Source organism: Saimiri boliviensis, chromosome 4 (assembly GCF_048565385.1).
Source record: "Saimiri boliviensis isolate mSaiBol1 chromosome 4, mSaiBol1.pri, whole genome shotgun sequence".
Classification (NCBI taxonomy): domain Eukaryota; kingdom Metazoa; phylum Chordata; class Mammalia; order Primates; family Cebidae; genus Saimiri; species Saimiri boliviensis.
The window spans coordinates 38,858,841-38,884,250 of record NC_133452.1 but is presented as its reverse complement, the minus strand read 5'-3'; the positions used below and the strand labels follow the sequence as shown (position 1 = coordinate 38,884,250).

General features: G+C 39.4%; 2 protein-coding genes across 28 annotated transcripts in view; one reads left to right on the top strand and one right to left on the bottom strand.

Moving 5' to 3' along the window:
* Positions 1-7,843: 7,843 nt before the first annotated feature.
* On the top strand, positions 7,844-17,979 carry SMLR1 (small leucine rich protein 1). The gene is made up of 2 exons (XM_074397467.1): positions 7,844-8,093; positions 15,709-17,979. The coding sequence occupies exons 1-2, from the start codon at positions 7,892-7,894 to the stop codon at positions 15,792-15,794; spliced, it is 288 nt and encodes a 95-aa protein (XP_074253568.1). The 5' UTR covers positions 7,844-7,891; the 3' UTR covers positions 15,795-17,979.
* Positions 17,980-20,155: 2,176 nt separating this feature from the next.
* The window catches only part of EPB41L2 (erythrocyte membrane protein band 4.1 like 2), a 228,489-nt gene continuing 223,234 nt past the window's right edge, over positions 20,156-25,410 (bottom strand). For all 27 annotated transcript variants that reach the window (XM_074397454.1, XM_074397450.1, XM_074397452.1 and 24 more), the window contains one exon: positions 20,156-21,404. The gene's annotated coding sequence lies outside the window, so the exon portion shown is untranslated. The remainder of the gene's footprint in view (positions 21,405-25,410) is intronic.

Here is a 25,410-nt window from a genome sequence, read left to right as displayed (position 1 = left end):
GATTTAAACTATATCCTGGAACAAATGGACTTAACAGATATATACAGAACATTCCACCCAACAATCACAGAATATACAATCTATTCAACAGTGCATGGAACTTTCTCCAAGATAGACCATATGATAGGCCACAAAAGGAGCCTCAACAATCTTAAGAAAATTGATATTATACCAATAATTCTCTCAGACCACAGTGGAATACAACTGGAAATCAACTCCAAAAGGAACCTTCAAAGCCATGCAAATACATGGAAATTAAATAACTTGCTCCTGAATGATCATGGATTCAAAAATGAAATCAAGATGGAAATTAAAAAATTCTTCAAGCTCAATGAGAATAGTGACACACCCTATCAAAACCTCTGGGATACAGCAAAGGTGGTGCTAAGAGGAAAGTTCATAGTCCTAAATGCCTGCATCAAAATGTCTGAAAGAAGACAGACAATCTAAGTTTGTGCCTCAAGGAAATAGAGAAACAAGAACACACAAAATTCAAACCCAGCAGAAGAAAGAAAATAACCAAGGTCAGAGCAGAACAATGAAATTGAAACAGAAAAAAAAATACAAAAGATAAATGAAACAAAATCTGGTTCTTTGAAAAGATAAATAAAATTGATAGATCATCAGCAAGATTGATCAAGAAAAGAAGAAAGAAAATCCAAATAAGATCAATCAGAAATGAAGTGAGAGATATTACAAATGACACCACTGAAATATAAAAGATTCTTTCAAGGCTGCCATGAGCACTTGTACACACATAAACTAGAAAAGCTAGAGGAGATGGATAAATTCCTGGAAAGATACAACCCTCTTAGCTTAAATCAGGAAGAACAGATACCCTGAACAGACTGATAATAAGCAGTGAGATGGAAATGGTAATTTAACAATTACTAACACACATGAGAGTCCAGGACCAGATGGATTCACAGCAGAATTCTATCAGACATTCAAAGAAGAATCAGTATGAATCCTATTGAAACTTTTCCACAAGAAAGAGAAAGAGAGAACCATCCCTAAATCATTCTATGATGCCAGTATCATCCTAATACCAAAGCAGGAACATAACCAAAAAAGAAAACTACAGACCAAGAACCCTGATGAATATAGATGCTAAAGTCCTTAACAAAATACTAGCTAACTGAATGCAACAGCCTATCAAAAAAATAATTCACTGTGATCAAATGGGTTTCATACCAGGGATGCAGAGATGGTTTAACATACACAAGTCAATAAATGTGATACACCACATAAACAGAATTAAAAACAAAAATCACATGATCATCTCAATACATGCAGAAAAAGCATTCAACAAAATCCAGCATCCCTTTATGATTAAATCTGTCAGCAAAATCAGCATACAAAGGACATGCCTCAACGTAATTAAAGCTATCCATGACAAACCCACAGCCAACATAATCCTGAATGGGGGAAAGTTGAAAGTGTTCCCTCTGAGAACTGGAAGAAGACAAGGATGCTCATGCTCACCACTCTTCTTCAACATAATACTGGAAGTCCTAGCCAGAACAATCAGAAAGAGAAACAAAGGGTATCCAAATCGATAAAGAGGAAATCAAGCTGTCACTGTTTGCTGATTATACGATTGTTTACCTCAAAAACCCTAAACACGTCTCCAGAATACTCCTAAAACTGATAAAAGAATTCAGCAGTTTCCAGATACAAAATTAATGTACACAAATCAGTAGCTCTCCTATACACCAACAGCAACCAAGCAGAGAATCAAATAAAGAACTCAATCCCTTTCACAATAGCTGCAAAAAGAGTAAAATACTTCGAAGTATACCTAACCAAGGAGGTGAAAGACCTCTACAAGGAAAACTACAAAACACTGCTAAAAGAAATCATAGACAACACAAACAAATGGAAATACATCTCATGCTTGTAGATGAAAACACATCTCATACTTATTTTCCTCTACAAGAAAAACTACAAAACACTGCTGAAAGAAATAGTAGACAACACAAACAAGTGGAAACACATCTCATGCTCATGGATGAGTAGAGTCAATATTGTGAAAATGACCATACTGCCAAAAGCAGTCTACAAATTCAACATAATTCCCATCAAAATACCACCATTATTCTTCACAGAATTAGATAAAAACAATCCTAAAATTCATATGGAATCAAAAAAGAACCCACATAGCCAAATGAAGACTAAGCAAAAAGAACAAATCTAGAGGAATTACATTACCTGATTTCAAACTACACTATAAGACCATAGTCACCAAAATAGCATGGTTTTAGTAGAAAAATAGGTACATAGCTCATGGAACAGAATAGAGAATCCAGAAATAAACTCAAGTACTTCTGATCTTCAACAACCCATCTATGACAAAGCAAACAAAAACATAAAATGGGAAAAGGACACCCTTTTCAACAAATGGTGCTGGGATAATTGGGTGGCCACATGTAGGAGAATGAAACTGGATCTAAATCTATGTCTATATATACATATATATATATATATATATATATATATATATATATACACACATATATATACACACACATATACACACACACACAATGGAATGTGTGTATATACACACACACACAATGGAATACTACTGGATATATATATGTGTGTGTGTGTATATATATATGTGTGTGTGTATATATATGTGTGTGTATATACACACACACACAATGGAATACTACTGGATATATGTGTGTGTATGTGTGTGTCTGTGTCTGTGTATGTGTGTATATACATGTATATATATGTGTGTGTATATATATATTTAGATCCACCTATATATACGCACACACACATATATACATATACCTACACACACACACACAATGGAATAAAAGCCATAAAAAGGAATGCATTAATGGCATCTGCAGTGACCCAGATGAGACTGGAGACTATTATTCTAAGTGAAGTAACTCAGGAATTGAAAACAACACATCATATGTTCTCACAAGTGAGAGATAAGCTATGAGGATGCAAAGGCATAAGAATGACACAATGGACGTTGGAGACTCAAGGGGAAAGGGTGGGAAGGGGGTGAGGGATAAAAAAACTACAAATTGGGTGCAGTATATACTGCTCAAATGATGGGTGCACCAAAATCTCACAAATCACCACTAAAGAACTTACATAACAAAACAGCACCTGTTCCCCAATAACCTATGGAAATTTAAAGATGTAATAAAAAACTAAAAAATGACAAAGTTACAGTTATCAAGACAGACTGGTATTTGTGCAATGATTAACAATTAGATCAGTAGAGCAGAAAAGGGAGTGCAGAAATAGACCCACACATTTTTGACTTCTGATTTTTGAGAAAGGTGCAAAGGCGATTCAGTAGAGGAAGGGTAATCTTTTTAACAAATAGTGCCGAAACAATTGAATATCTATCTGCAAAAAAAGAAAAGAACTCAAAACCCTACCTCTCATCATTCACAAAAACTAACTCACAATAGACCATAGACCTAAACATAAAACCTGAAACTAAAACTTCTAGAAGAAAATATAGATCTCTGTGATCTTGGGTTGGGCAAAGATTTCTCAGACATGAAAATACAATACATAAAAGAACAAATTGACAAATTGAACTTCATCATAATTTAAAACTTACATTATTTGAAAGACATTGTTAGGTAATGAAAAGACAAGACAAAGACTGGGAGAAAAGATTTGTATATCATGTCATATATCAGATAAATGACTTGTATCTAGAATATATAAAGAACTCTTAAAATTCAATAAAAAACTGAATTTTTTTTTAAAAAATCGTAAAATAGTTCAACAGACATTTCACCAAATATGATACACAATTGTTAAATAAGCACATGAAAAGATGCTCAACATCATTAGGGAAATGCATACTAAAACCAAAATGAGATATCACTTCCCACCATTGGAATGGCTAAAATTAAAGTCACTATACCGAGAAAAGCTGAGTATGTGAAGGAACTGGAACTCTCATACACTGCTGGCATGGTTATGAAATGGTATAACAACTTTGGAAAACATTCCGACAATTTCTTAAAATGTCAACATATACTTACCATATGATCCAGCATTTTTACTAGGTATTTCTCCAGGAGAAATGGAAGCACATGTCTGTATAAAGACTTGTACAGGAATTTTCATAGAAGCTTTACCCGTAGTAGCCTAAAATGAGAAGCAACCCAAATGTCCATGAACAGGTGAATGAATAAACAAATGGATATCTATACAATGAAATGGTATTCAGCAATACAAAACAATGAAATTGACATATACAACATTATGAATGAATTTCAAATAATTATGATGAGTGAAAGAAGCTAGGCAGAAAGAGACATACTGCATGACTCCATTCATAAAAAATTCTACAAAGTACAAACAAATGTACAATAACAGATAACAAATGAGTGATTGCCTGAGGATTGAAGAAGTGGGAGGGGTGGGGGACAGGGATAGGAAATGACACAAGAAAACTTTGAGGGTGGTGGACATATTCATCATTTGATTCTGTCAATGAATTTGTGGGCATATCCATATGTCAAAACATATCAAATTGTACATTTTGGGTATGTGCAGCTCATTGTATGCCAATTATACCACAAAAGACTACTTAAGGAGACAAAAAAAAAAAAAAAAAAAAAAAAAAAAAAAAAAAAACAAGAAAATCTTTACAATTATGCTGTCAAAACTTTCAGTGTGGATCAGGATTACCTCGAATCCTATAGATGATACTGCTTATCTCCTCTCTTTCTTGTAACTTTCTTTTGCCACCATTTTCCTAGCATTATTCCTTCCAGGTTCCTTCCCCACCTCTCAGAGCCTACTGTCTTCTCGGGTTTTTTCCTTGGTTCTTATCCTTCCTCCTACATCTCCAATGAGAGCATTCTTTACGGTCTGTAGTTGGTTTCTCTTTATTCTGCTATATACCCCTTTTTGAGGCATCTCTCTACCCTTCCACCTCAGCTACCATCTATACACTATTAAATCCAAAATCTACATTGCAAGACTTGGCCTCTCCATATTTCTACCAGGCTCTGATTGAACACCTCTACACCAATTCCAACTTAATTTAAGACTGAAAAACGACATCTCTTCCCCCCATACACACCTGCTGCCCAGCATGTGTTCAGGTCTCAGTTTGCAGCACCACCATCTTTGCAGCCAAACACTGCACCGCGGATGAGAGCATGGGCTCTGGATTTGAGTCCTAACTTTGTCACTTATCAGATTTGTGTCTTGAGCAAGTCATTTAGCTTCTCTTTGCTTTGCTTCTTCGTCTTTACAATGAGTCTGTTCCACATAAGATTACTGTGAGGATTAAATAAGACAATAAACATAAACTGTTCTATATCATGCCTGACATATAATAAGCGTTCAAACATTACTTTATGGTAATCTTTGATTTGTTTGTTTCAGGCTGTTTGTTTCATCTCTGCAGCTTTCTTATCCCCCTCTCTCTCCCTCTGCCACCTCTAATCCCAAACTCATTATATCTTGCCACCATGATGAGACAGCCTATTCTGATCTCTTCTCTTCAGTCCCTTCTTTAAAGTACTACCTAAGTGCTCCCTGAGCTCAGATCAGATTATGTACTTACATGATCAAAGACCTTTAATTGGTCACTCTGTTCAAATAGCATGGCACATAGCAGGGCATTCAATAGTCTATAAGCTTTGGCACCACTCCACTCTTTCAGCTTTTCGTAAGACACTCTCCGGCCTGAACCACACATCAACCAGTTACGCTCAAATTATTCTTCCCTATCCTTAAATCCTAACCAGCACTCCTGTCATGTGTTTAAGGAGGGCATTCTTCAGCTAACCACCTTCCAGGCTCAGCTCAAATGTCCCCTGCCTTTTTCTTAGCTGGATCTCACTCTGTCACCCAGGCTGGAGTCAGTGGCATGATCATGGCTCAGTGCAGCCCTGACCTTCCCAGGCTCAAGTAGTCCTCCCACCTCAGCCTCCCAACTAGTTGGGACTACAGGTGTATGCCACCACATTTAGCTAATTTTTGTATTTTTTGTAGACAGGGTTTCACCACATTTCCCAGGCTGGTCTCGAATTCCTGAGCTCAAGCAATCCACCCGCCTCAGCCTCCCAAAGTAGCAAGAGCCACCATGCCCAGCCTTCAAGTGCCATACTTTTAGTGAACTCAGCCCACTTTTCCGGCTGGAGTTAATCAATCTCTCTTCAGCGCTTCCACTACACTTTGTTTCTATGTTGATCTGGAAGCTAACATTATTGTCATTTATTTATTTGCCTGTTCCCCTAGCTTACCTTTGTTTAGACGTTCAATGAAGGCTTGCTGAATGGGAATGAAACAGGAAGAAAGAATATGAGAAACGTCTGCCTAACAGCTTCCTGACATCTCCCTGGTAATGTCACTTGCTCATTGAGGGTCTTTGAAGATTGACACTTTACAAATTAGCATCCTGTTCAAAGTGAAAGAGCACCAGAGAGTCATCTCAATGGAAGGTATGCAAGTATAATAGCAGCAACGCCATTCGTGGGTTTGCAGAGTGGGAGAAGAGAAGCACATAAGTGAGTAAATGGATGCTGACTTAAACTCAGGTATTCTTAACGGTTCCTCTGAATTAAGATGCCTGTCTTCTGAGAGAGAAGTTGCTAACTGTTCATTGATCAAGAATGCCAGGCAAGCACCCTGGAGACCCTCTTCTCCATCTTATTATTTTGTAAATCAGGGTACAAACTTTACAATGGGGTCTAAGACTGCATGCTCATGCCAAGTCCCTGATGCAGGGATGTGGGAGGCACTGCCAGCAGCTTGTCCTTGATGGACGACTCCAGCTACCAGTAAAGGGGGCCAGGGATGGGTTAGAACATGGCAGGAGAACGAGCCCAAGAAGGTGGCTGCCAATTGCTTCTTTCCACATTCTTCCAGATTCTCCAGAAGATCCTTTGAATATGATTCTTTTCATCAGTTTTCATTTTCAGACCAATATTTTTGGAAATTTTTCACTAAAGCCGTCAATGACAGCTCAACATAGTCAACAAGTCCATGTCAGCTTTGACACTGTCGCATTGATTGCCCTTTCTTTCCCCAGAAACTTTGGAGTTACCACACAACCCATGCCACTATCAATTAGGGGCCACCTTCTTACTGTGAATGATGAGTGACAGAAAAGGCCCAGTAGAGCGGAGGAGAGTATGACCTCATGCAGCCAGCAAGGGATGGATGCACCTTGGGAAGGAGATGAGGCCACATCACGGCCACTCCACCATGTTCACTGTGGCCATCTCTGCGGGTCTATCTCCACTCTTAAAGGGAAGGGGTCATGACTTACTCTTCTTTGTATACTCAGCATCTAGTCCAGAAGTTGGGTTCTAGTAGAATTGAATGTTTGTTGAATAAATGATTAAACCAACGCACTTCTCAGAGAAGTATTCAGAGTAGGATATACAAGGAAGAATTTCTACATGTGGAAAAAGTCTTGTTTCTCTTTCCTTGGTATTAGTTATATCACCTGTGTATAAAGGAAAATTCACTTTCTTTTAGACACAAGTACTTAGGTGCAGTGGCATAACTATTAAGAAATTTTTAACTCTAAAATTTAGGAAATACAGGAAAAACTCTTCCTATGTCTGAGAATACATAGAAAGAACATATAAAACAATGAGGTTTGCTTTGTCGGGTACTTTTCATTACAAATAAACTCATCACAAAAAAAAATCCCAGCTTCTTAGGGTCATCCCACCCCTGCCAGATACATACTCATCTCTGAAAGAGCCTGGAAGATGGCCCTTTCAATTCGTCTACGCTTAATAGCTGAGTTACAGAGTAACTTGCAAGCAATCCTATCAGAATTCATGAGGCAATTTAAACAGAGCGAAGTCCACAAAAAGTTCCACTGAGATGGGCTGAACAAAGGCCAGAGCCCTAGAGAAAACAAATGCAGACTCAGAGCAAAGCTGCCCCCGTCCCGAGCGTGAATCCCACGATCAATCGCCGTGGGATCTGGTTGACAATGAGCTCTGTGCTGTCAGCTTTCCTGAGGGAGCTCCCCGGCTGGTTCCTGTTCTCTGGGGTCTTCCTCCCCGTGACTTTGCTGCTACTCCTCCTCATCGCCTACTTCAGGATCAAATTGATTGAAGGTGAGTGTGAGGCCACACAAGGAAGGACTTGGGCATCCTTTCCCACAGCACACCTTGAAATATGCCAATGCACCGTCAGTGTTTTCCGGCCTGGAGAAACTCATTTTTTTTTTTTTTGTAGGTCTTTCTCAATCAGTGTTCTCTCAAGTTCCTTGATCAAATTGGCCAAGTTTGGTCCTTTCCACAGTGTGGATCTTGTGCTGGGATGTGAACGCCTGCTGTTGGGGGCCCTCACCTGCAGCACTGCACAGTCATGCTATGAATCAGCAATTTTGACATGTGGTTGCTTGTGTCTTTCTCTCAAGGCAGTAGAATCACATACATGACAACACTGCTCATGGTCGGCCTTCTCTACACGACAGATGTGTTTATGCAGCCACATGCGTGTGCATGTCTGTGTGGGCATATGCTCCTGTGTGCACACACACAGCTTTCTCATCCACTGAACTTCTGGCCAGGGAATGTTCCAAACATTCTGCTGTCACAGTCTTTGTAAATGTAAAGCCCTCATAGGTAAATATTTAACCTTGGTGTAAACGTTCTATGGGAGTATAGTCTTAAGGTGGAAAAAACAAAACCAAACCAAAAAACTCAGGAAGCTTAAGGTGATTTGGAATGGACATTTGGGTCTTGGATTGACACCATTTGTTCTGCCACAATTAAAATTAATGAAACGGGGCTGTAACTAGACAGACTATGTGTTAATACTGTGCCCAGTCAAGGTTAATAACTATTTTAGCAAAATCAACAAAGATCAGTCATATTTCTTAATTTGGATAGTGTCATAATAAAATAACAAATTTGAAAACACCTCTTCTTCCACAAAAGCTTGCCAAACAAGAAATGCCTTCATGTATGTTATTAATAAGTAAATGTTCAAAATCTTAAATCACTAATGCTATAACATATAACCTAACTAACAGAAATACAATGAAGGCTATTTATTTCTAAGATGAGATTTAGAACATAAAGAAGTCCTAGGAGACATAGAGAGTAGGTCATAGAATCAAGTTTTTCATCATAACTTCCTGAAATATCCCCCTGCCTTTCATATTTTGTGTCTCATTTTTATGAACAGCCCTCTTGTTGAGTGATCAAGCCATATTCTGCCTTGCTCTATAAGATTCATGCGATAAATCCTTCTTTTATATTAAGTCAGTTTATCCTCCACTGCCTCAAGATCAGTCTGTTGGATGCTGTGTCACCCATGCATTCATTACCCCCAAGCCCTGGATGGAGCCTCCAAAAAGGAACAGAATATAAGAAATCCCCAGGATCCTAACCATGACTTCCCTTCAGTGTCTTCCAAGTCGAAAAGTTTTTCAAAGTTGTTGCGATGATTCCCATCAGTAACACTCACTGCATCTCAGCCTCCCATTGACATTGAACATCCCAGGGACAATAAAAGGATGCTGATGTCACCATTGGGCACTTGGAGACTTCCTGTAGTTTCCAAGTTTCATCTCTGGCTGCCTCCTTGGCTAGATGAAATTTTCAGTATTTAAAAAACTGCAGCAAGTGCAGGTCTAGATAGCCTCATGGATATCAAGGTCCCTTTCTGGCATCTACTTCCTAGCTATTATAGGCCAGTTAATTCAGTGGGACATCAGGTATTTGGGATACACTCTGCAAAAAAGAGGGCGAATCTGTTTTATAGCTTTACTCATTCCTGGAAAAACATCTGTAATAATGTAACATGTAAATGGGTCTATATTTTATTTAGATAATTCTGAGGTATAAATGTATTAATCACATTCCTTTAGAATGCCTTGGAAAAGTTAATGTGCAGGCTATGGCCTGGCATCACCAGGGCTGATGCGGGGAAAATGCAGTGGAGTGCCATCCCCAGAGGAAGTGCTCCATGTGTATCCATCTCTGTGATGATTGCACAGTGCTATCTTCAGCACACCTCTGCGTAAGTTATCTAGAGATCAAGTCTCAGACAAAAGTTACTAACTTACATTTGTAATTACAGTTACAAATGTAAGGTAGTAACTTCTCCAATACAATTGGAAGTACTTCTGAAGGATTTGAGTGAGGGGAGCAGAGGCTCCCAATTACCTCTTGGTTCTTCATATTTCCTTCCCCCTTCTTCTTTCCAAATTCTGACACGCTCCTGAGCTTTTCTTGACTAGAAGTCACACTTGCTCACAACTATAAGTCTATCCCTTATCTCAAAGCTTTCATTTTTGCAGCATAGAATCTAACCCAAGGGAAAGCAAGAATGTCAGCCTTACACGATGAGGGTCATTGCTCGCTGGGTCAAGTCCCTACACCAACTTCAAAGCTTACTGCAAACTTCTGTCATGTTCTAGATCGTGATAATTCTCATTCATTCATTGAACAAATATTTGTCAGTCTATCATATACCATGGATTGTCCCAGATACTGGAACAGATTTTTACTATGGGCTTTTAAGACTAAGAGAAAATAATCCCAGTTCTAGAAAACCACAAAAGGCATCTGGCAAAATTAGAAGTTACAGGAGGTGTTGCAAATCTGTGTGTTTTTGACTGGCCTCACTAACTGTCTGGTCAAAGAGCTATAATAATGACCAGGCCTTTTCTCTTAAGTCTTCTCCCCAAATGTCAGGGCTGAGCACTTCACCAGAGGCAGAATCCGCTGCAGAGAGTGGGCACTCCCAGCGAGGTTATGAGCCTCCATTGTCTGTGGTTTTCCTCCATTGTCTCCTACTTAGGCTTGCCCTAATTGAAGTGTGCCTGGAGCTTCCAGGCTGCAGGTAGGAATTATAGGAGGAGTGAGAAAGAAGGCAGAACAAAAATGTGTGCATCTGTTACTTAACACAATGGGGGTCCCGTCTGAAATTTATTGTTGGAAAGAATACTAATGACTAGAAGCACCATTAGTAGTGGCTGCCAACAATCTGGAGGATGCTGAGGGAGGATGTCAAAGGCATTTAAACTAGAGCAATTCCATCTTGAATAGGAGCTAGGTAAAATGAGGCTGAGACCTACTGGGCTGCATTTTCAGATGGTTGAGGCATTCTAAGTCACACGATGAGATAGGAAGTTGGCACAAGATGCAGGTCATAAAGACCTGGCTGATAAAACAGGTTGCAGAAAGAAACGCGTCAAAACCCACTCACCAAAATCAAGATGGCAATGCGAGTGACCTCTGGTCGTCCTCACTGCTACACTTGCACCAGCACCATGACAGTTTTCAAATGCCCTGGCAACGTCAGGAAGTTACCCTACATGGTCTAAAAAGGGGTGGCACAATCTCCCTGTGTTTAGCATATGATCAAGAAATAACCATAAAAATGGGCAACCCACAGCCCTCAGGGCTGTTCTGCCTATGGAGTAGCCATTCTTTCATTCCTTTACTTTCTTTTTCCTTGAGACAGAGTCTCACTCCGTCACCCAGGTTGGAATGCAATGGTGTGGTCTCGGTTCATTGCAACCTCCACCTCCCATGTTCAAGCAATTCTCCTGCCTCAGCCTCCCAAGTAGCTGGGACTATAGGGACCCACCACCACGCCTGGTTAATTTTTTCATTTTTAGTAGAGATGGGGTTTCACTATGTTGGCCAGGCTGGTCTCAAACTCCTGACCTTGTGATTGTCCCACCTCGGCTTCTAAAGTGCTGGGATTATAGGCATGAGCCACCGTGCCCAGCCTGTTCCTTTACTTTCTTAATAAACTTGCTTTCACTTTATGGACTCACCTTGAATTCTCTCTTAAACAAGATCCAAGAACCTTCTCCTGGGGTCTGGATCTGGACCCCTTTGCTGTAAGGACAGTGAAGGTGAGTGGACCAAACACCATAGTCCTCCCCGATGTCAGCTTTTGTTCTGTTGGGACTGGGTGGAAAGCAAGCTGGGTGAGGAAAGTCCTTGACAGATTCTTTGTCAGGGCAGCAGCTGATGGGCAAGCTGTACCATAAATTTTCTCCAGAAGCCACCTTTTGCTTGTATTTCCTTCCTCTCCCACATGGAATCTGTGCTTTTATTTTTAAATTCCTGATTACATTTTCCAGTGGTAGTAGCCAGACTATGGATGTTTTCATTTTTATGCTGATCTGGTCCCTTTAATTCCAAATATGCCTTTCTTATAAGAAAAACCACCCAAACTCTATGAACATATAGCTTTGAAAAATTACACTTTTTTCTGGCACCATTTTCCTAGGGGTAACTAGTACTCTCTTCTCTCCAGTTGGAGGGCAAATGAGATCACTGGAACTGAAATAAAATATCACCAGTTCATATCTCCACTTCGTAGCATCCACTTAAAAAACTGTAAACAGATGGTCAAATGTCATGTCGTTAATCTTCCAACCAGGGTTATGGTAAGTGTAATAATTTCTACTTTGTTCCTATAAAGAGAGGGACATTGATAGATTAACTGACATGTTTGCAGCGCCCCAGAGTCCTGCATTCTAAAACAGAAAATCAGCTTCCCTGTCTCATACAGCTGGGTCTGTCAGACAAGAGAGCCATTTTAAGATGTGATGGAAAGCATGTGGAGGTATTATAATCACTCAACATTAATCCCCACACTTCAAGCCTTAGGAGGTAATGGTGCATGTAAATTTAATTAGTATGTAGAGAACATCAATTTTCTCACAAAGGAAGAAAGAAAATTCTCTAACATCCTGTACTCTTCATTATGTGTCAGTTTACTCGAGAAGTAGCTTTTGGAGTGGAAGTCTGTGTCTTGAACTTCCCAAAGCCAAACCCTGCATCTGCCATTGCCATGGACATTTTGCATCCTCCAGGGTAGAAGTTTTCATTATCTTATTTCCCTAAGTCCTGAGATTCCCAAACTTCTACTTCCAGTGCCACCCACCCCCTAAATACAGTCATCCCGATCAGGAACAAATTGTTGTCGCAAATGACAAACATGGCCAACAATAGTCATTATTTAAATAAATCTTACAAAGTGTCCACTGAAATGCCTAAACATTTTTGCACAGAGTTGGATCCAAAAAGAAAGTCAGGTAGTTGATCAGTTCTTGGCCTTCAGCAACATACATCCTAAAACTATAACTAAAGTACTGATAACATGCAGGCTGGCTAGGCATCTCTCACTGAAATTCACATTCACTCTACTCAACCAACCTCTTGAGGCTTCAGTCTCCTGGTCTGTAAAACAGAAATAATAGCAGGATGTACTATAGGATTGGTGTGGCGATTAAGTGAGGTAATACATATAAGGTTCTTAACAGTGCCTGTTCTGAACAACTGTTAGTCATTATTACCCCCGCTGGCTTACAACAGAAGGCACTTTTTGTGTTATTATAGCATTATAGTCGCTATTATTAAAATAGTCTTGGAATAATTAAGTACACTGCCCAAGGTTACCTACCCAGAAAATGGTAGAAACAGGATTCGAACCTTGGCTGACTCCAGAGATAGCCCTCTTCGCCAACACACCTCCGGAGCATCGAGTCCTAAGCAGGGATTCTCTCTGTTGAATCCTTTTGGTCCAGGAAGATAAACTTACCACCAACTACGGGACAGTTTTTAAAAAAGCAAGAGTTTTACAAAACCTTTGAAGAATCTGATCAATCTGTTAATATAACAGGAATCATAATAATTATTATCACATTTCTTCACCTGTGACGTAACAGGGCACACTGCATTGTTTGTAGGATTTTTTCATGACCACGACCTTGGGTGTTTTCAAGGCTACCTGCCTATCTAGTCTCTCTGCACACCCTCCTTAATAGACCCATTGAAATGAAATGACAGCCAAATTGCAAGCTCTTCTAGGACAGAAAGGCATGACTTCATTTCTCTCACTCTCCACATGGTGCCTAGCAGAGACACTTTATTCACCGGGTAGATGATTCACTGTAGATAGATGAGCTTCCTCCTGGCCTCTCCATTCTAGTTCTCTCTCCGCTCTTATGAGTTCACTTTTTTCAGTCTCATTATTCAGGTCACCCATTTTCAGGCTACAATCTGTAGCCTGGTCCCTCATTCAAAGCACCCTATTGCGCAGTTAGCCATTGGTAATTAAGAATAAAAGGGAATAAATTACTCATATTTCAGTGAGTTAAAAGTCTAAACCATGGTCCATCTCAAAGGAATGCCTTTGAAATAGCGATAATCCATGGAAAGTTGGTGCGACTCAGTAGCTGAAAGGGTGGTCTCTGAAGTCTGACTGCCTGGAATCAAATCCTGCAGGCAAAGACTTGTATTCTCCTCCTCAGGAATTATGTGAACATTCTGTCCATTCCTTTTCCCCTAACAAATTGCCAACAGTTCCAGGTTGCATCACGCTGAAAGCTACATTTGTGGGTGATCCGTACCTAGTGTGGGGGGACTCTTCTTGTTTTGTGCGTGTTTGCCTGAATTCATCAGTTTCTGTGATCTTGGGCAAATTACTTCATCACGATTTCTCTCTGCCCCAGTTTGCTCATCAGTAATTTAAGTATAATAATAAGAACCAGCTCATGTCATCGCAAGAATTGAAAGAGAAAGATTGCAAAGGGCTTCACACAGTGCCTGGCATGCAGCAAGTGCTCAAGGAGTACTAGCTATTAAATATTGAGGCTCATGTTGTCAGGGGCTTGTCACTCTCAGTGCACATGCACCCCCCTGACTGACATGGTAAGTATTTGTGGAGGCCTGGTCAGGGAAAGTGCATGTGTCCTTGGGTACATGGCATACAGTATATCAAGCAAGGGATACACTGCATGGGCCTCACGTGGGAGCCAAAGAGAGCATTTTCAGGTTCAAGTCTATAAACCTGTTTATTATCTCCCATGAGATTAGAAGCTCCTGGTCTCTGGCTTGATTAATTATACTTCTGAAAATAAAATTTTGAGGGTGAAAGCAGGATCAGTTGTGTATATTGGTTTCAGGAAGAGGGCTGTGTCTTCTGATGTACCAGGAGGATCCCAACAAGTACGTGTCAGGATCTCAATAGAGATCTCAGGGCTAGAGATCAAATCTGGTTATTGCCAGAGACATAACAGTTGAAGCTAAGGAGCAGATAAAAGTATACATGTGGCCCACAATAAAAGCCAAAGGGAGGAGAATGATGGGGGCAGGCAGAGAGAGGGGTGTGTCAAATGCTACTGAGGAAGAAAACTAGGGATTGGAAAATACCACTAGATTCAGTAATTCAATGTCATGGATGAGTTTTAATATTTTGGTAGATTAGCTTTAACTGAAATTATATATGGAGGGGTTAAGGAATGAGCAAGTTGCAAAAAGTTGAAATAAGAGTCCTCGGTAAAATATGCCACAAGGTAAAAGGGAGAAAACTAATTTGACTTGTCTAAACACTGTAAGTGCCCAAACACATTCTGGGGAGGGTTGAGCAGGGGCAGACACTCTGACTTACTGTGGGGGTTTCAACTTAATCAGGTAAATCTAAATATACTTAGCATGTAACAATTCTCATGACCGTGGGAGGTTTCCTGCTCCAACCAGAGCCATTCTTTAGAAAGAATTCTTTACATTTCCATTGGATGTGACTGAGGAGATAAGAACAGATCCTGTAATAGAATCTGCTTGGAAGACCTGGACTTCTGTGACTTGCCAAGGCCACCAGTGTCAGATATGCTGGCTAATAGCCTTTATGAGTTCTAAATGACCAATGGCACTCAGATGTCTCCAAATTATTAATTAATACTTTTCCTTTCAGTTAATGAAGAACTGTCCCAGACTTGCGTCCACCAACACAATCCCAAGGATGGCTCTTCCCTGTACCAGAGAATGAAATGGACGTGATGTCGGGGACTTTCCAATAACTAAAGCACAATGAGTGTCTCCTGGTCAGCGAGCAATGGTCAACAGTTCAGCTAATAAAGAGGTTGATAAACAAGAACTACGGCAAAAGAGAAATAACACTAAGATACAAGTTCTGAACCATGTTGAAAAGTGGCAATTATCCGAGAGGACTTCTCAGAGACTCAGCCAAAGGAGCAGCTCTTGAAAAGTGCCAAGAACAGATTTCCTAGGTCTACAGACTGGACACATTGTCACTTTTTAACTTTTATTATGACTTGTTTGCTCTAAAAGGCATATTTAAAAAATAAAATTATGCAGCATCTTACTACATAATCCCGATGGGAACCCATATTATTCTGATTTTAGAGGTGAAGAAACCCTGGTAGAAATCCAATGAATGGCGAAAGATGAATGAATACCTTGGAGAGAGCTCAGCAGATTCTGTATGCAAGAGTATTTCCACTTGCTCTTCCCGCAGTTCAGCAATTCTTAAATGACTGTTCAGGTATCATTTTTGGACCTGACTTTGCTTCTCTCCTTTCCCTAACTGCTTTCACAAATCATTATTTTAATAAACACGAAAAAAACAAAGAGGAGTCATCCACACTAAGTATGGATCATCCACAAATGTAGCTTTCAGCATGATGCAACCTGGAAATGTTGGCAATCTGGTAATGGAAATAGGAAAGGACAAAATATTCACATCATTTATTTCTAACTATGCAGAGAAGTCAACATTTCACTACAATTCTTCTCTTTCAGTGGGAGCCCCAAAGAGCCAACACAAATCATTGAAGAGAAACTTAATTCAAGGGGTAGTTAAACTAGATTGTGGTTACTGTTGTGCTCCCCACATTCTTCCAGTTAACATAAACCAGAGATGTTCAATACATTCTAAGTGTAAGATTGGTTAAATTCCAATTTTTGTGCAGGACACTAACAGGCTGAGTGATTCACTTTATAAAACATAATGATTGCGGTCACCTGTAAGAAATGCACCTGTTTCAGTAGTGGATTACAGTCATACAAAACGTTGTGCGGATAACCAAAGGCAAGAACACACCACCGGTGCCGGAGTTACTACTTCTCCCCCTCAGGCCCACCCTAAAATTCTTGATACCCATCCTGTGAGTAGTCTCCATTTGCACTTCTTGCATAATATAAAACTTATTGCTAGAATAAAGACACTCATTTCTGCATTTTACTGCACTGGATCACAATGAAAATGTCTGCTGGGGTTCCAGACTGAACTAATTCAGAGTAACAGTGTTCTTGCCATATGGAAGGAATAACAATATTCTTTCAGTTTTGGGAGTGATCTCTTTTTAGCCCCTGGTGGAAATCAGCTTATGTAAAAATGCTTTCTTTAACAGAAAGTGTGAAAGGACACATTGTATTCCTATCTCAGGCAGCTGCCAGCCAAATCTGTGGCTCAGCTATCAAGGTTTGCTCCATCTTCCTCCAATAATGGGCACTTCAGACGCCCAATTCCAGCTCTGGCGGGTGCTGTTCCACCATCTCAGCTACTGTGACAACAGATGAACACTATACAGACATATTTACAGCACCAAGCACTACCTAGTACTTTAAAGCAAGACCCGTTTCTTTCTCTGCCGTCCAATGAGAGTAGAGAATCTCCAGTGACACTGACTTATCTATAAATGTTTTTTATATGTAGAGGAGCAGAAGCATGTTCACTTTCCCATGAAGGAACAAGTCCCAAGGGTTTATCATCTGCCTGAAGGCACTGCTAACAAATTTGTCCAATCCTTTAACCAGCACAGCTTTACTAAGCAGCTGCACAGTCACGCCTTTGCCCTTCTCATGCTCATGGGTTCAGTTTAAGATCCTCTTCAGGCCTGAACTGCTTCAGTCCTTTTCATTCCTGCTGTCAAAACAAGCTGTCTTGGCCTCCACCTAGACCAGGTCGGCGGCCTCCCAACATTATTCTACATTCAGTAGCATCCAATGCTTCAAGGCCTTTCACTAGGGGCCAGATATGCTCCCACACCCCTACAGGTCTCACGACAGTTCCTAATCGTATTCCAAATGCTATAGCATCAGAAACAGTTCACCAGTAGGGATACTGTTTCTCCAACTAGAGACATTCAATAAAGCACTTTTATAGGTGCTTTAATTTCTGTCACATTGTCATTATTTTTCAATAAAATTTGTCAAAAACGTATGTCTGTGTGTGTGTGTGTGTGTGTGTGTGTGTGTGTGTGTGTGTGTTTTGAAGAGAGAGTCTTGCTGTGTCACTCAGGCTGGGGTGAAGCGGTGCAATCATAGCTCATGGAAACCTCAAACTCCTGGGGCTCAAGCAATCCTCCTACCTCAGCCTCTGGCTACAGGACAGGAGGGCAAAGCCTCACCTGGATTTTTTTTGCGGGGGAGATACAGGGTCTCACTAGGTTGACTATGCTATTCTTGAATTCCTGACCTCAAGTTATGTTCCTGCCTCAACCTCCCACACTGTTGGGATTACAGGCGTGAGCCACTGTGTGACCAGCTAAAAATTTAATAGAATGAACTAAAGCTGTAAATATTATCTTTCCATCTCTCTTGATAATCATGTTGGTAATTCGGTGTTGGGAAACTGCAAGTCCATGAGTGCTCCCCGTCCTAAACCCAGACGACAGAACAGACATTTGGGCAAGAAAGGGCCCATATTACATTTTCTGAAGTATTATTTGCAAACCTTTAAAAAAATAGTTAATCTGGCCAAGTGCCTCCAGAATTTTCCAGACATAATTCAGCAGTGCCAGGAAAATCCAAAAGAGGTAAAAACTCCTAGACAGTAAACAGTTTTTTGCTGAAATCTCAAGTTCTTTGGCAAGACTTCGTATCAGAAACCAGAGTTCAGAACTCTGATAACCATCAAAATTCTGAACTCTGATAACTCTCAGAATTCATAATGTTGAGTACATTTTGAAAATAAGTTTTCTGATTTCTATTTATGAAAAAATCACTAGAATTGTCCAAAGCATGCTCATAAGTTTCTTGCTTTCTGACTTTATAATTGGTGTGCCAATCAGAAGAGGCCTCTGAATTTATCACAACGTAGGCAATGACATATAGTCTAACATGTGAGTGACAAGCAGAAGATAGCAGAAAACATATATTCAAAAATACCATCCAATGTATAATTACCATCAAACAGATTGGGGATTTAAAAATATTCTTTCCACTTTTCAAATCCAAGTCTCAAAACCTTATTGATTTACTTTCCTATTTATTCTATCAGTTAGCTCAATTTACCAGATGAGATTAGAACAGCCAGAGAGATATTTTATAATACAATTTTTTTTTAAAAGACAGCCTTGCTTCTGTAGCTCCATGTGGGATTATCAACATTGCTTCAAGCAGCTCTGTGGGCATTCATTCCCACAGATTCTCTCAATGCCCCCAGGACCCTAAACTCTGTTCTTGCTGTCTCTGCTGAATATAACTGAGCCCAAATCCCCGCACACCACATTTCTTAGTCCATGGGACCTGTGAAGACAAACTTTCTTATCACTGCAAATGGGTCTTCAAAACAGCCTGGGAAGATCAACCCATGATTTCAATGTGAGTGTTAGACAAACTTTCTGATGAGACATCCATTTGCAAAATCACATTTGGTTCCACAGTATTTCTAAGGCTTGGCTTGCTGAGATTGGATTCTCCAGGGAGTTGCTGTTTTTGTAATAATTTTAGAGAAAGTGAGAAAGGCCTTTCACAAGGCGAGAGATAATTTAGTGGAAACAGATCTCAAAGATGACAGTTATGCAAATTGTATTTAACGTACTTACTTTAAATGACTAGAGAAAAAAATTCTATAAAATGCTTTACAAGAAATATACCCTGTTGGCTATTTGCTATACAATTAAGCTCATAACCTGGTGTGCCCTGACAAAAGTTTTACAATAAACCATCCCAATCAGACTGGATGATCCCAATAACCATCCCAATGCAGCCCCTCAGCAGCCTGGTACGCCTGATACACAGAGGACCAGTGAACTCAAAGTAAAGAAGGACATGAAGCAGAAAAGCAAGATTCAGATGGTACAGCTAAAATATTTCCTGAAAACAAAATGAAAAATGCACAAAGAAAACAAGCAAAAACATCCGTTGGAGAATTCGTAAAAGCTGGGATGGATTATTTAACCAGGCAGAAGGAATCTGGCATGCTAAACATTAGATTTACAAACTTTCAATGTTGCTTTCACCGTTTCAAATAGTGATGTTGGCACCACCTTCAAATTAGAAAAGAGCTGAAAACAGATTTTTGAATCGCTACTTTTCACAAAATACTAAGACTTCTGATGAAAAATATCACCGAGTTCATTTTTTTAAAGCTTTAGAAAAAGAGAAATGACAAGTTTAGAGAATAAACAAACTTTATTTTATAACAGTATTACAGGAAGCAAAATATCATTTAATACAACTTGAAGCTGCTATAAATCTAATCTGGCATCGTAACTATACATAGGGTCAAAAGCAAAGAAAAAAATGTTCAATATAGTTAATAAGTCCCTATCAGGTCTCTGGTGCCAGCTTTAAATGGTATAACCTTCTTGGAATCAACAGAGAACCACCACAGTCCCCTCCCTCTCTCTCCAGCGTCCTCAAACCTGTGTGAATCAACAAACTATCTGAAAGAGATAGGCCTGCTCAATAACAAAAGGTCAGTTTTACATGTAGACAAGGAGGTTTAATACAAAGCAAGGGTTCTACCCAAATGTTCAAATAATGGAAAGTATTGAAGTTTGGATATGTTAAGAATGAAAGCACTAAGGTTTTAAGCTGCCTGAATGTTTTAGTAGAAGGGAAGAAAGTTTTCTCTCTCTGTTCCCTCCTGTTCTGGAATGCCGCCGAAGGGCATGTGTCTGAGAAGCATTGGCACTGTGGCGCAGCAGGGTCTCTAAGCACAGTGCACAGTCAGTGAACTTCTTCATAATTCTCCAGCCCAGAGATTCTGACTCTCTACTAAAAGCAGAAAGTCACAGGACTGGAAAGTCAAAAGGGGCCAGTATAAAAAACATCCCCTGTGAATTCTCAAATATTAGAAAATTTTCAAGATGTAAGAAATTTTAATCTGTATTAATATTTTCTCATACAGTATATTTACTGCAACTGGAAAACTCCGTAAATATTTACTGTGAGGATTCAACGGAAAGAATCTGGAAGAAGGGAAGCCACTATCTAAATTAGTCACAGAGTTTCCTTTCTGCACAACAGCACCTGTTCAAGTGAACAGCACCTTACCAGCTTGGGCTGGCCTTGTTCACTGTCATTTGATCAAAGTGAGTCATTAGAAGCAGGTAGTTGCACACAAAGTAAACAGAAAACAAAAACCAAAACCCCCTAATTAACAACAAAAAAAGAAAGAACCAAGAATATTTAGAAGTGGTTATAAAACAAAATAATGTATTAAAATGCACGGGAGCAATATAGACCAGAGCTGGTAAGAAAAGGTTTGGTGTTGGCATTTTAATTCTTCAGGCTTCCGGTCATTGTTACCAGTCGTAGCATAAATTCGCTGGAGTAGTGGTGTGGCATTAAGACTCGGAATGGTCAAAAAAATCTTCAGGGGTTCACAAAGTTGACTGTTGTTTAAAAAATGACTTTCTAGGAGAGAAAAAACAAAGAGAAGACTTAAATATTCCAAAAACGCAGGCTTGAAAAAAAAATGGTAAGTAACATTCATCAAATTTTCAATTAAGTAATCAACAGTTACTGTCTGCGCAGTCTTACAGTAAATAGTATGTTTACCGGAAGACAAGCACGAGACACCATTCTGTCCTCAAGGGCCTTAAAATACCTGGAGAATTGACGAGTACACTAGAAGCAACTGTCAAATAAGAGTTCACTGCAAAAGAATTTATTAGCATAAAACAGAGACAATTCATATAGTAAGAATTTAAAGACAGAAATCAGGGTAGGTTTTAAAGCTATACTCAGGGAGAGGGAAAGTCAAAGTCCATTTTCTTTGTGCTGAAATGAATGAAAATGGTGCTTCAGGTGGAAAAACATGATGAGCTAAGAGGCAGGGAAGTAAAAAAGTACATGGTATTATGACAGTAAGATGTATGTGGGGGGAGGAGGCAGGAATGAATGGGAGGAACAGGACGGTGAAGAAATGGACATTACTACAGTTAAGCATTGGTATAGTGAGTAGTAAATAAAGGTACAAATTATTAGGTCTATTATTTAATAGACTGAGAAGTATGAGCTTGCTCTAACAGACTAGAAAAAAAATGAATTAAGAAAAAACATTCGGACAAAAAGACCAGTTGGCAGTCAGCTGCAATGGTCCAGGGCAGAGTACAAGAGCCACGGAGAGATAAGAGACAGATCAAAGATCCTGGGGTTGACAAGTTCATGCAGGGCATGATAAACCCAGGAAAGGAGGCTGGGATTGTCTCTTTGGTTTTGAGGAAGGGTTTCTCACAGCGTGGTTTACATTTTGAGAACACTACTGTGGCTTCAGTGTGATGAATAAGCTGAAGCCAGCAAGGAGTGCAGGCAGGATCAACAGTCAGGAGACCACTGCATTAGACTGACTGGATGAGGAAGATGACAAACGTCAGGCATTCCTACTAGACAGCAGGGACTCAGACTTGAGGGGCTGGTACATAAATCAGGTGGTAGGGAAATTTGAGAGGCACCACTAAGAAGAAAAATCAGAGTGTGGGGATTGAGAAGGAAGTACTGAGTGGATGATAAGGTTTGGAGTCTGGGACCTCAAAAAAACTGCGAGCATGAAGGCCCAGGGATATAGATTTGGCCATGAGAATAAGGGATAAGTGAAACCAACAGATAGAACTAAGTCTCATGTGAGCATAAGAATAAATGAAAGCTACAGTGTTGCAGAAGTTCACAATCAAAGGTAAGTGGGTAGGACAGAAGACTAAAAAAATCCATGACAGTGCAATGGCCCTGAAAGAGAACAGGGTTTTAAGGTGGCAACTGTTTCATTTTATATTTCAACTTGGTTGGAAGTTTTGGCAAATGATATGTAATTACAAAGGACAGTGAAGAGTGGTAATACCTTCTCCAAGAGACACTGGACCCAAAGTCAATTAGAATGTACACTCTTTTGGTTAGGTAAAATTAAGTCTTGCTTCAATGAAAAAAGTGCCTACCATTTAGATTTATCACAGATAATATTAGAGCCTCTTGATTATTCAGGACAGATTGATTAATCAACTTCATTGTTTCCTACCCTGTTGTCCGCCTTAGGCTATTTCATTACTCATTAGTACTTCTGCTTGATTCTAGGCAGGGAAAAATAAATCAATGGAGAAAACACGAAGTCTTTTTCTAGGTTAGTAATTGTGAACAGAAATGTGGGGGCTGATGAAGGAAAATGGATACAACTACCAATCAAACTGGATTTGGCAGTTACATGACACCTTCAGGCATGCGACCTGTTCCTGTACCCTTCCGAGCTGGCATTTCCATTTGCTTTGTTTAGTAAATACACATCATTTGTTGAACCCAGCTGCCATTTTGCAGTTTAAGTTATTAAAAAAAACAAACCTCCTGTAATCCCAGCACTTTGGGAGGCCGAGGCGGGTGGATCACGAGGTCAAGAGATCGAGACCATCCCAGTCAACATGGTGAAACCCCGTCTCTACTAAAAATACAAAAAATTAGCTGGGCATGGTGGCACGTGCCTGTAGTCCCAGCTACTCAGGAGGCTGAGGCAGAAGAATTGCCTGAACCCAGGAGGTGGAGGTTGCGGTGAGCCAAGATCACGCCATTGCACTCCAGCCTGGGGTAACAAGAGCGAAACTCCGTCTCAAAAAAAAAAAAAAAAAAAAAAAAAAACCTCTGATGCTAGCGGGGCCTGAAAACCTACAGAGAGAACAATGTTTAGGATTCTAGTCTCCATGTCACTTTATTTCTTTGCATCTGTTTTCATCAAAAATAAAATTTTCACTTTGTAATGAGTCATAAATTTGTAAAGAAAAGCTAAAATTAAGCTTGTTTCAAAGTTATTATAGGAAACTAAGCATATGTAGGAATTGAAGGGAATAGATCTTGATCTCAAAAAACTTCATCTACTGAGCTAAAAATAGAGAAAAAGACATAGTCACCCAAATAAACTCAAATGTAATTTATTTCCATTAATACACTTTTTTTCCTGGTAAAAAGTATTATAAATGATAACCTTGATGTGCTCTTAGGATTCCAAACAGCTTTCAGAATCATTTATAGGCATTTTAATGTTAAATTTAACTTATTTTCTCATTCTTTAAAAAGCAGTAAATCCAGTTTAACTCTGAGTTAGATATTGTGTCAAAACACCCCAGTTCCTTACTGGTGTGGATGAACAGGGAGTAACTTATTGTATGAAGTTTTTATTTACATATTCACTTATCTTTTTTGACTGTTTTTTTTGCACTTAAACACATGTAGAAATATGTTTCTAAGCTTTTGGGCTGGGAAAGAGAAAAGATGAAGATAGAATCATCAGTGTCACTGCTACATAAGCATCAGAAATATTACACTTTTCTGTCCTCTGGCAGGTGTCTATGAGAAATAAACTTAATATTTGACAATTTTTAACAGGCTAGAGTTTGGGACTAAATTACTGATTACATATTCCAACTAAACTGAAAACTAGGCACTGGCTTTTCATGTAAGAGCTGTAGAAGTTTCAAGAACTTTCTTTTCTTTTCTTCTCTAAGCTTGAATTCTACTCATATTCATAGAAGTCTGGGCATCTTCGTCAATGCAAATTGACAGGCATTAATTATAGACATTAATTCAACCTGCTTCCACTTTTACAATATCACAAGGTTCATCCTGAGTTCGGGTAAGATCATAGCTTTTAAGTATATGGATTATACTTTACGTATTAGAACTGTGGTCAAGGTGACAAAAATAAAAGCATTCACGCTACTGTTCTGTTTCCATGCTTCTGTTCCACCCCTGGCCTATACAATGTCAGTAAACATTTCTAACTACTGTCATCGCATTCCCTAGTCTACATCCCCATCTTTTGGTCAATGTGAGAATAGATCAATGTGGCTAAAGTTCATCTAATCACAGGTGTAATTCTATGTCCAAGTTCTTCAAGGATATATGATGATTGCGTGCCTTGTTTCAAGCATTCACAGAGGGATCAGAGAGTTATTTATCCTTCTCAGGGCATCCAATGAACAGTGGTGAAAATAGTCCATACACAGAAGCTCTATGATGTCATCTGAAAAGCACAATCTTTGAGTTTCTAGAGACAAAGGGATCAATGTATTGATTTCAATCTTGGGTGCTCTATTACAGAAATTGACTCAGTTAATTGACTTTAAAAAGCATTTGACACAAAACACTAGCAATGCTGCCTTTAAGTGGTACAGCACTCATCCGGAGAGAAGTTTCAACAAAAATGCAAAAATGTAGTTTTCCCCTATATAATACAACAATGCAAATGTCAGAAAACAACATTTCTTCAGATTAATGAAGATTCAATTATCACAAAACAATAATATAATCAAAGAGTCTGAAAACAGGAATAAAACGTTTACTTCAGACACATTGCATTTCCTAAACAAAAATAACCTCTGTGCACTCAGGTGTCATTTAAATATGATATTTTATGGATTTGACAGTTATTTCAAATGCTGTA

Bases quoted from the DNA above. Each gene is read 5' to 3' on its own strand.
- SMLR1 (XM_074397467.1), top strand. From the start codon at position 7,892: ATGCAGACTCAGAGCAAAGCTGCCCCCGTCCCGAGCGTGAATCCCACG. The intron at 8,094-15,708 runs GTGAGTGTGAGG...TTTTCCTTTCAG, and splicing joins CAGGATCAAATTGATTGAAG to TTAATGAAGAACTGTCCCAG.